Below are 12,535 nucleotides of genomic sequence, written 5' to 3'. Positions count from 1 at the left end.
GAAATTCTACCTTTAAAATTAGAGCAAAGGGTACAATTTATAAAAACAGTTGGCACCGATGATGTGGGGCTGCTGCCGTTTTCACTCAGCAAAGGTGCAGAGCAGCTCTGAGTCCAGAATCCACATCTCGATTCACAATTCCCACCTCGCCAGCAGTCAGGCAGGCAGTCAAATTTCTCCCTGTTACCAAACACAGACGAATCCAGATTTCTTCAAAGGTCAGCTATGAGCCCCAAACTACTTGTCGACACGCGTGCCTCTCTACATATTGCAGGGAATAGCCAAAGCATTCAGGTAGAAAAGGGATTTTGAATGAAGATGTCAAAAATCCTGCTCTCCTGACTGAGATCAGCTGGAGTAAGCAGTACAGTTCTATTGTTTAACGACTGAAGCCATAATATTTTACGCCAAATGAGGATATGGCTCATAAATTCTATTTAAGCTCTCCATGAGCTGAAGTTACAGGAATTTTCCACAACTATCCAGTATCAGCATCCAAATAAAAGCTCTCGGTGTTATGCCAATACTCTGCAGTGGTGAAATAATCTGGCTGTGGAGAGAGAATGAAAAAAGATAGCTCGATATTTGATCCATCTATGAAAACAGAATGTTACTGCAGTCTCCAGCCACAAGCGTACACAAACACACACTGCCCGCACGAATATATGAACGTCTAGTTGTGTGTACATAGAATTGCAAACAGCACTAAGAATCACATTAAATAACCATGTAATTTTTTAACCACCCTTTGTATGAACTCATTCTCTTTAATTTTTTAGCATCTCTGTAGCTAATGCACTTTGCCAGCGCTTTCTTTGGGATGAGGAAAGTATTTTTTATTCATACTAAACATGCAGGACACATTTATAATGCTAAGCTTAAGGAATTCTAATGTATTTAAATATTCCCCTCAATAGGTGCTTGGGAAGTTAAACAAAAAAATAAATGGACAACATTAGCAGAAACATGTATTTTTGAAGAATGAGTCGGTTCCAGCTGGCTGTGGTATTTGGACCGAGCTGCGATTAAGCTTTCAATAGTAAAAGGGACAGCATCAGGGACAGTGAGGCCAAGGTCAACCTGCCTCCACCTGTCTGCAAAGCTCTGAACTAGCATCTGACCCCAAATATGAACCTTAATGTATTTTTCCAGAGACTGGGTCCTTTGATTCTCTTGAAAAAAAGGACCAAGATGTTTCATTTAGTGACTATAAATGCCAGTATGTGAAAAGCTGTCTTCCCTTACTTATTCTTTATATTGCTATTCTACTCAACTAGAAGCTTTCTCTGTGTTGTGCCCCATGAGTAACATCTTGATGCGCGACTTGCCTAAAGGTCAAAGAAATCCGTTTGCAGAGATGGCTTCAGGTGGAACAGCTGGAGGCCACGGAGAGCTATCACGAAGGTCCTCTGATAAAACCAACTGAGCTAAAAGCTCTTACCTCATTCATCCTACCTGCTCCAAAGGCAGCATTTGGAACTACTGGGAAGTCTTGAACTCCCGGTTTCTTGGCGTATGCTATTTTTTCTGTGGGGTTAAGGCAGCCCGAGGGCTGTTGCAGCTTCAGCGAAGCTGGCAGAGGGCAATGAAAGCACAGGGGAAGATGGCATGGGTGCAGAAAAGAAATTTTCACCAAGTCACACCCTCTATTTTTGGCTTTCATGTCAACAGGGAGGAAGACAAGTGCCAGACGTGGAAGCTGGTAGCTATCAGGCCACTTTTAAACTGGGATAAATCCATGTCATTCTTTGCAAAATGAATAGGGTCACGAGAGGCAAGGGACACGCCTGCCTGAGCAATCCTCGGAGCCCTCCCGACACAAGCGTGTAAGCACGGCATTTAAATCCACTGTAGCTCTTACTTACCAGCATCTTTCTTTCTGGTTAGTTATATATTTTTGTACAAACAGGAGGATTCTATATTCACACAAGCATAGCGATTTCTTTCACTTCTTAGAAATGGCAGAATTGAGAGATAAAAAAATCCAGTTGCTCATCTCGAATGAGTTAATGCCAATACAGGATTACTGCCTAGCATATATTTTCTAATTCTTTCCTACCCCAGATGTCCCTAAGGATTGTGATTTAACTTTGTTTCCTTTAGAAGATTATTCTAATTGGGGAGATACTGGGTTTTCCTGATACTTGATATAAGTTTTATTTCACCTTTTATGACCGTAAATCCTCAGTTCTGTGTACAATCAAAACTAATTCCCATTTGTCACTGACATTTGGGCAGGACTTGGCCTTGGAGGAAATAAATGCACCATCTACATCCATGCTGCTCTGGATGCTTGGCGAGGTACTCCCACAACAGCATTTATCCTCTCTGTATTCCTCGCAATATTTGAAACGAACTTACTGTATAATAACACAGCACATTTTCCTCTAAGGTATTGTCATGAATCGGCCACAAAATAATATTAGTCGCTGTCTGGCGGATACTTGCTCAAGTGATGGTCTAGAACACAAACTCCCTTCAATCATTTGAGCCATTTACAGCTGAATGGAAGCGGAAAGGTATCGCGTACCTCGCATCTCTGCATGAGGCTGTAATCCCATCGAGAGATCCTGGCAGCGGGAAGGAACACTGGAGTGTTTTGTTTATTTTCATGGTGGAATTACAAGCTTCACTTATGGAGGTACCTGACTTTCAGTGCTTAGTTTAAAACTAATCTTATCCTCTGATTAGCGTCTTATTTTCCACAATCTTATTTTCTTCAACACAGAATCCTATGTTCTCTATCTTGAAATCAATGATAAGGCTCTATTCATACGTTCTTAAAGATCGTTACAGACTTCCAATTATTTCTTTCAGACATGAGCTGCCTTTTTTCTTTCTTTCTCTGTTTTTTCCCTGTGTTTCTCCTTCAGAAGAGAAAATTTCCACTCGCTGCAACTTGTAACAGTTGCAAGTGGGATTGGGTGAGCATTCCTAGCATGAATGACAGAGGCAATGTATTCATGAGATTCCCTGATACATTGCAAATTCCATTTGCAAAGAAGCAAAGTTGCTTATTCTAACCCCTGCTTGCATATATTCCCCCCCCCGCGATGGGTGATAGCCCATCTCCGAGTTACAATAGGGCGAGAGCTGGGATTGACTGCAGACTGCTTTAATGCCACTCTTAATGACAACTTGTGAAGATTAGGAAGTTGTCAGAATCAGATATCAGCAAAAGCTTCAGCTTGCTTTGTGAAGTCAGTCTGAATTAATTAATGGGTAGCTTTCCTTTGATATCGCTTTGATATTTGGCTGCAGCTGGATAAAAATCAACCACAAAGGAATCTACATTTTGTTTACCACTGCTTAAGACTCTGTTTAGCTCAGTGGTTTGTTTTTTTTTTTTTTCTTTTGCAGTTTTTGCTTTTTTAACTTCCCTGGCACAACGCAATAGAGGTAGGCTTTTGTTAATAAATGGAGTCATGGTGGCATGTTTTTCGACAACTGCTTCTCTCCGCTCCTGGAGATACTCGGGCTACATTCTGGGAGCAAAGCCATTACAGATTTCAGCAAAGCTGCAAGTGAAATTACGGACCGTTCCAAAAGTAAGACAAACATCAGCCTTGCCCACTCTGGTATTGCTTTTCCCATTAAAAGGTATTTAACACTTTAATGATATTTGCTCTCTGTTTTGGAGGGTGCTGATCACTTGCTCCATACACTGACAGCCTGAAATATAAGCTCTGCAACTGGGGGTCTTCCTTAACTTTTCAGGGTGGGAATCCACAGCCCATTTTGGTGTCTTTTGGATGTCTACCATGACAATCAGATGAACACGTCTCCACCCCAAAGAGGTGCTTGCACCCAAAGGACTCCCTGAGTATTTCTAGCAGCCCCGGTGACCCTGCTGGCAAGAGGAGCAAGGGTTGCTCTGCACACCACGGGGGTGGAGCGGACAAAGAAGTGGCTCTTCCAACTAAGCTGATGATGATAATTTCTTTAGGACAACATGCAAAAAACCAATTATCTTTCTGGGTCTGCAAAGAGTATTTTTAATTAGGCAGAATATAATTGCCCAAAGTGTGTTATTAGAGCAGGAAGCTCAATCAAGCCACGCAGTTTCACCTGGTTTTCCAGGATGTATTATGGGATTTCTAATGACCACAGAGAAGACAGAATGTATGTCTTCTCTCTCATCGAGTAGGTTGTCACATACAACAGCATGGTGCATCTAAGCAGCATGGTTCATTACCTGACTGAGGTGGGAGAAAGCTAACCAGGGATGCCTCAGCTTCCCACACCACCACGGGAGTCCAAACGCTAAACGAGACAACTGATAGCAACGCACAGAGCCACAGACCACACAGCAGAGATCTTTGAAAGAACCAGCAGAGCTCACAGGGTTGGACACAATGGCAGAAAGATGCTGAACTAACATTCTCTCTGTTATGAACATGCCATGAAGCCCAGGCTCTTCAGTCATAACAGAACCCAGATCCACGGGCACCAAACATTGCTGTCGAGGCAGTAAATGGCATCCAAGGGCATCACTAATGATGTTACTTCCTGATGCCTGCAACATTTTTTATGATTTGCCTTTCTAATTTCACTGTTGTAGGAATAGTCAGACAGCTAGGAAGGCTCCCTGAACTAGTTTTTCATTAAGAAGACAATTTTAATAGCTTGTGTCATGGTGCTAATGAGGCTGACTGAAGCACCTGTACTTTCTGTTCCGGATAACAGAAAACAGCTAACACCAGCAGGAGGATAAATAGCTCCTTAAGAGAGTGCCTGGGCTATTACCCTTAGCTAAGCACCCCACCTAAATCTTGGTGAGCTTTGCAATACCCTAGAGTACTCCAGTGACAGCTTCTCAGTTTTGTTCAGTTTCCCATTCTGAAGTGCACAGCAAAAGGTTCCTCGGTCAGTGATTTTTGGGTACCCAGCCTGAAAGTGATATCCTGTGAACAGATCCTCCAGCCTCACTGAGTAAGATGTTCTAAGTTGGACATCAAATTCTGGAAGCATTTTGCAAAGTGATGACCTCAACTGTCCGGAGTTATGGAAATCAGAGGTAAAGCCCAGTGTCACACACCAGAACAGTTTGGCCTTTTGGGGATGGGCTTCACATCAGGGAATTTTTCTGAGGTTAAGCCAGGATTATGCGTTACTTGGTCTCCAACCCAATATTATTAGACTGCAAAGCTGCGCAAAAAAAAAAATAAAAAAATCCTGAACTACTCCAAAAGAGCTGTCTAAAAAAGCTAGCGTGCTTCTAACTGCATTTGCAGCTGGGCTAATGTGCTCCTGCTTCTCAGCAGATCTGCTCCACCAGGGATAAGCAACAGTCCGGTGTCAATGTCCGGGATGTGACACAGCTCCCTGATGCCCACACCCTGTGCAGCTCTGCACCCTCCTGACATACCCCGGGGGTAAGGCTGGGGCAGCACCCCCCGAGTAGGGCTGAGATCAAGGGTTAGCCTCCTTCTCCCAGTGCTTCAGGTCAATGGATCTTCCCGCACTTCCCTATTCTTGGAGAGTATCTTCCAGAGGTTTGAAGCTTTTCCAAATAATAAAAATACTTATTAGAGCACGGACTCCTCCAGATGTCACAATTCTTGAGTCACCGCCCTCTGTACTAGGCAACCAAGTGTATTTACTTCCTTTCTCTCAACCCCACAAGAGTTTAATACTTTCATACACAGTGGAACAGCTTCAAGAGAAGCGGTGACCTCCAATCTCAACGAAGTCCAGTGGTGAAGGCTCTGTTAGGTCAAGTCAAGTTAAATCCTTACAACTAACAAGCCAGAGAGGACATGAACTGCATTCTCCTGCACGCCAGAAAGCTATCCTAACGATCAGGCTGTACGGGACGGTGACCCTGCCCCCATCCTTCATTGAGAAAAAGGGACAATCGAATTATGAATTAAATGTTTTGCTCAATTTAGAGAAGTTATTTTCACTTAGTCAATGTTCCCTTCTCCCTATGCCTGCACAACGTCCATCGTTCTGCCATTAAGCTGCAAGTTCAGCTATTTCCAGGGATTTCATTTGGCTCCTAAGTCACTTTGTACCGTCTTGTGAATTCAGGGCTGGCGATCCATTCTGTTTTTCACAGTAATGGTAGATGCACACCCAGCCTTTCCACTAAGGTACCTGAATTTAGTGCAAATATTGATTTTTCCTTTAAGTGGCAAAGTCAGTGTAACTTTTTTTGAGGGTAAGAGGTGGCAGTGGTGTATTTGCATAATAAAAAAAAAATCACTTCTTCTGAGCTGGACAAAATGCATCATTAAGTGGTGCCATTTGCATAGTATTTTAAAGGAAGAAATGGGCCAGATTCACTTTCTCAACATCATTCAATGTCTTCTAGTTCAGTTCCGAGGAATAGGCGCTCCCTGGGAATTCTCTGCTTTCCCATCTGGTTATTTTTATCATTTAAACAGTTCTAGATTTTTCGGATCCTTCATTAAACAGCATTTGGCCATGCTGTATGGGTACTGAATTAGTTTAATTCATCATCATAAATCAATCACTCCAATTCCTTAACTAACTTAATTGCTCTTTCTGTTTGTCAAAATCTCTCAAAGTCACTGATATCTCATATTCAGGCTATTATTCAAGTCATATTGGATGATTACCTTTTTATTACAGATAATTTTTACATAATGCTCACACGGTACTGACAACTCATGAGGCCTAAAGCAGAGAAGGGAACTGGGTATTAAAACGCTGCTCCAGAAAGGAGCGTGCCGGGAAATTCATTGGAAACGAGCAGAACTCATGATCTAAAGCGAAAATCAGAAACATATTTTGTTTTTTGCTTCTTGTTGGACAAACGGTATTTTATCAGAAAGCGAACGTGGGTTCACAGTTAGTCGTCATGGACGCTTGCATTTTGAATCAGATTATTCTGCAGGTTAAATAACCTGCTAAACCAGTTCAGCACAGTGCCGAGATTTCTTTCCTACGTTACGACCCCTTAAGCCCCACGCAACCGGAGCGGCCGTGGCACTGCCTCGCCGATATCTGCGATACCTCCACCCGCCGTGGCATGTAGCGAGACCAAGAGTGTTTTACACTCCGCGGGAAACCTGCGCTGGTCTGCGGGAGCGAGGGGAAGCCCCAAAACGGAGCGGTGTGATTGCAGCCTGGCGTAAGGCAGAACGAACCCTACTGTGAATGGGCACCGAAAGAGCAGAAGGAGCTAAGTTCCTCTTTAAAAATCAGTTTTTTGTATTCTACACCCCTAAATGGACCCTGAGGTTTCCTTACAGCCAGTGCAGAACACTTAGGGAAAAGTTCCCCCTAAGGCAGTCCTGTTTCCTTGTCACGTAAACACCATTTAATAAACCCAGTAATGATCCTTATAATGTAAAAACTGAAAAATCTTTCCTTAGACAACATCTGGCAAAAAAGGAAGCCATTAATATTTTACAAGACAGTTAGATCCTACAAACTCCACCTTGCTGTTTTAAAATTTCAAAGAGCTTTCTCAAAACTGCATTTCTCCGTTGTTAAACCCTTAAATAAATTGATTCATACAGCTTATGTCCCAATTTCATGCCAGAACTTCTACACAAAAGGTCTGCTGCTACTAGGAATATGTATATCCCACTTGAAATAAGAACCACGTGAACCACTAGCCTGTTAAAAGCAGACAAGTGCTGAGGACTAAATCAGCGTGGGCTGTTAATTACTTTTGTGATAACCTCAGCTAGCTATCAGGATATATGCAAAAATATACATATAGGCAACAAATAATCATTGCCATGTCAGATCAATCTAACTTCAAATACAGAACAACGACTCCAAAGAGTTTTAGGGGTAGATTTTACAAATGGATTCTCATCGATTCTTGACTTCAAGTAGCCTTGTATGAGCTTAAAGGTGTATTTGTTCGGGTACTGGGCTCCAAGGATCCAACCAACATATCGTGCTCGTGTCACCCGTCTGCACCTAACTCTTGCCAGGAAATCCTATCAGATCCACTAGTTAGTTAGCCAAACAGAGCACATTCTGGTTTTAAATTAATGCACGTTAAAACTAAACCAAACACAAAATGTTAGTGCCACGAAAGCGGCTAAAGCAGTCCCCAAGTACAGCTCTTCCAGGTTTGCCCTCTGTACAGAAGCCAATTTTCACTAAGCACCAAATCAGAGCACGGGAGTGACTAAGATTATTACATCTAACTGAAGGTAGAGAATAAATTGAGATGGGGGGAATTTATTGGATTATTTTGTTTAGGGAATAGAAGTTAAACACCTTTAACGAAGCCATGAGAGTCTTAATGAAGATGAGACTAGTTAAGGCCTCAGCTCTACATCTCATCCCAAAGAAGCACATTTCTAAGATCATTATTACATTCAAATTGAGGTTTTCCCTTTTCTCCCTGCTGCCTTTTAAAACAAAATCCAAACCAACGTTCCAAGAAAACCTGACTGTAAATCGAATCATATAAACCGCATCCCTATGAGCCAGGATATGAGCTACGTGCTTGCATGTCGTATTTGAAAAGACACATCTGGAAATTCGTGTTGTTCATTTACAAGACATAAAAGCTACTTGTGATGCCAGCACCAAGTAAACAGAAGACAACTGGCCCTATTTCGTTGGTATGTATCATATATATCAATATGCCTGTATTTCTCAAACACTGTATATCTTCTTCTTCTCTGCCTAGTAGCAATCCTACTGTAACAAGAGATATCTAAATACATTTTGGGGGAAAGATAAAAGCTCCATTATATGACAAGGAATATTATGACTAACCGAGAGATTATACTAATCATGAGTAAAAAGACGATGTTTGATCCTACTTATGCTGAAAGTTTTTAAAAATTAAAAAAAAAAAAATCTTTTAAATGAATTTTATCCTCAGGAAAATGATTAAAACCAGAAAAGCCTTGAGATGTCAGCTGGTGACATGTTTTTCTTCTTTATCTTTCTTTTTTGTTGTTGTTGCTGTGAAAAAAAAATCTGAGAGAATACAGCAAAGTGCATCATTAACTTCTTATTAATTTTATAATACAAAGGCAATTCAGTTAAAATAGTGGTGCTGCAACTTTAAATTACAGAACTAGCTTGGTATTTAATGAGAGATTTAGCGCAGCGGGGTTTCTGTTAAATTAAGTTGTGCCTTCACATCACAGTGGGAAAACAGGTGTATATTGGTTTAGAATTATGGAAATGTTGACTAATTCCAAGGCTTGTAATCAAACAGCAAGGCACCCTGCAATATTTTCTTCCAAGATTCCGCATTAATCATTTATGTCTGGTCTTATTTTCTTCATGTCCACTAAAAGGGTGCAGCTCAAAGGAGCAGATAAAGCGCTCGTGTTTTCGTGTCTCTGTTAAGGCTGAGGTTCGTGCGCAAAGCAGACACAGAAGCAGAGCGCTGCTGGCTGTGCTCGAACACCTACCTAAATTAAACTGAACACGCAGTCTTGGAAGGGGGATAAATTTCACACTAAACCCCCACTTTTTTTGGCTCCACCAGTGCTGGTCTAAAACCTGCTTACGGACCCACGTGGAGCAGGTCTGCATTAAAGAAATGAAGAGTAAGCCCAGAACTAATCTGGCCGCTGTCATTTACTGAGCATCGAGATGTTCCCCTCCACGCTTCTGCAGCAGCGCGGGTCGTACCTGCGCGCAGGTAAAACGCGGGCGACTTCCAACCGTCGCAGCATCCCTGCAGCCCCCTGCTCCTGCATCTGCCGTCATCCTCATCTTACACTAATAACTCACCTGCCTGTGCCTCGGATTTTCTTCCTGGGCTATTTAAGGATGCCTCTTATCTGACACATGGCGGTATTACAATAAAAGTGGAAGGCACGGATTCTTTTGTTTCCAGGAGACACCTTATTACTGAACCTCCTACATTCCATATCTCATTTACTGGAAGCAAGCTGACACTTGATGCCCGAATGAACCTGATCCAAATTCATCCCCTGTTGTAACCCTGCCAGAAGATTGCTTCCATTTGCTCCGAGACTGTTTCGCACGTGGACCTATCCACTACCGATTCCTGCTCGTTCGGCGAAAGCTGCTTAGTGGGCCAGAGCTAACAACATGAAAATTGCTGAAATTCATATAAGGAGAATCCTGCTAATGTGAAGTGTTTTCAGCACGTGTGTGACAACTTTAAAGTGTGCTTAAATGAAGTTATTTTGGGAATGCACAGATGCAGCATAACAGTATCACCACGTACGCTGAATGTCAGCACACTGCACGTGCAAAATGTAGAATCTCTTATATAATATACGCTGAATTGTTCTCAAAGAGAAGTAACGAATCTGTATTTGAGTCACTTCTCTTTATTAGAGGCGTCCCTTTAAGAAGCAGGTGTAACAAGTTATCTCAAAGTAAAATCTTAACGTCTCTGGCAGTGTCAGGAGTATTTTTAAAGCCCAAAGCCCCAGAGTCACGGGAATGTAATTTTCGTGTTGCCTTAAAAGTTTGTAACCTCACAGTCAGGACAGAAAAACACAGCTTGAAAAGATAAGTTTGAAACGATAAAAAGCTAGAGGTAGCACTAGAAAAAAACATTACATTTTTGAGCTTCATTTAAAGAAAATCAAGAGGCACAGTAGTGTCTTTAACTGCTGTATGCTCATTAGCTGTACAAAAGTGGAGAAGAAATGATGCCCTGCTCAAGTAAGATGTGCTGCAGAGCTGAGCCAGCTCTGCCACCCGCGCGTGGGAGGTCAGGGAAGGAGTGTGCCCCTCCGAGGCACCGCTGGGGTAACGAAGATCTCTCGAAACACAGCAGCCAGCTCGTGGGGCTCAGGGAAGCAAACGAAAGGATTCTCTCTGCTTCTGAGGGGAGGGATGTACAGGTCTCCCGGTAGAGCTTCAGGGTGGGGTCCCACACCCTTCCTGGCCCCGGGGAGGCTGGCTGGCCAGGATGCTGCTCCAGCAGCTCGGGACCACCTCCGCTGGAGTGTCCACCCTACCCAGCACAGCCGCTTGACTCAAAGCGTGTTGGAGAGCAGTTACACAATGAGTTGGGTTAAGTGGAGCATTAGCTGAATTGGATTAGACAGCATTCATCCGAGGGCGTGGCATTTTCTGGCAGTGGGGATGGGGACCAACAAACTGGGGTTGCAGAGCCAGAGGATGCTGAGATTCAACCTGAGTTCCAAAGCCATGTCAAAGGAAATCGTCCCTCAGAGTCCTCCTTTCTCTCTGCAGATGGCTCATACATCCTCTACACCCTCAAAAGCCAAACTTGCCACTGGGAGCCTTGCAAGGTCTTGACACTGTCCCTTGCAAGGGCCCATTGCTGGAAAACATCACTTGAATCTGAAGTGCCACAGATAGCTGGTCTACCTCTGCAGACTTCCTACCACCCCCTCCAGCATTTTCACTTGCAAATGACAGAGGACTCGGACTTTACCTCGGTGAATTAGCAGGACTTACAGGTTACTATCTATCTGACATACTTCTCTACGTTGGTCATTTCCATGACAGGTGAGGTGGCCTTCCTAACAGGAGTTGCATAAAGTGAGCTGGCCAGATGCAAATTTTTCAAACACATAGTGTCCAATTTCACATACAGCACATCGGAACTACAGGAGATATTGACCATATAACTGTCAGTCCAGCCAATGTTGTATTTATTTATACAGTGTTGTATGCATTTATTTATTTTTGTGTCTGTAACCACACACTCCAACCATACACTTGAACACTTCCCCTACATCATCCCCATCCTTTGTATTTTTCTAATCCCCAAAGTATTTGGCTGCACCCAGAAGAAGAAATTAAAACATTCAAACACGATTGCAGAGTTAAGGCATGCAATTACCAGTGACATACTTCTCTCTAGCCCCGTAACTTAAGTCTGAACTATTGAAGGATAACGCAAGCTACGGTTTGTACAACACAACCGCAACTGTTCCAACCGCCGGTGTGAGGCATCAGTGAGAACAGGTTGCTGAGGAGAGGTGGTGGTAGGAATATGGTGACACCGTGCAAGCAGCTACCCGGTACCAGGCTCTGCGGTACCTTGATGTGCAGCCACCACACCAACGGAGTCAGGCTGTTTAGAAACTGCATTTAACAAAGTTGGCTGTATTTTGTCTTTTCCTCTTCTCTCCCTTCTCAAACTAGAAGCCCCAGTGGTGCGGTGTTTTTCTGCCATCTGTTTCACCCCCCCGCTTAAATAAATAATAAAAAAAAATTGAATCTACCTCGCACTTCAGTAACTGCCTCTAGTCAGCAGGAATCAGCACTGTTTCCAGCCAAGGGACTTTCTACAGAAGAGCAACTGCCTTTTGAGATGATGCCATTGCTACAGGACTGGCACCGCTACAGGACAGACCATCAGGTTAGCCACCCTCCCTTGAAGAGATCAAGGTCATTTGGGGCACCAAGCAGCATCTTCAGCAAAAGGGCTATTTTTCTGGCAATAAAATAATTAGGATCAAAAAGTAAATGTACTCACCCCAGGTAAAGTTTTAATATTGTGCAGTGCATTCTGTGCCTCAAGAGCAGCTTTTCTCGTATAAAATGTTACGAAACAACAACCTATAGAGAGAAATGAAAAGCTTTCAGAAATTAGTGAGTATGATTTGTGAGAGTACAATAG

At 42.9% G+C, this 12,535-nt stretch overlaps 1 protein-coding gene across 22 annotated transcripts in view; it reads right to left on the bottom strand.

Moving 5' to 3' along the window:
• CELF2 (CUGBP Elav-like family member 2) overlaps window positions 1–12,535 on the bottom strand; it is a 568,513-nt gene that overhangs the window by 87,912 nt on the left and 468,066 nt on the right. For all 22 annotated transcript variants that reach the window (XM_075762404.1, XM_075762317.1, XM_075762230.1 and 19 more), the window contains one exon: window positions 12,392–12,474. In XM_075762404.1, the coding sequence (XP_075618519.1) occupies window positions 12,392–12,474 (83 nt within the window). The remainder of the gene's footprint in view (window positions 1–12,391; window positions 12,475–12,535) is intronic.

The sequence above is a fragment of the Balearica regulorum genome, chromosome 1, assembly GCF_011004875.1.
Source record: "Balearica regulorum gibbericeps isolate bBalReg1 chromosome 1, bBalReg1.pri, whole genome shotgun sequence".
Classification (NCBI taxonomy): domain Eukaryota; kingdom Metazoa; phylum Chordata; class Aves; order Gruiformes; family Gruidae; genus Balearica; species Balearica regulorum.
The sequence above is the reverse complement of the archived record's forward strand: the minus strand, read 5'-3'. Positions and strand labels throughout refer to the sequence as shown.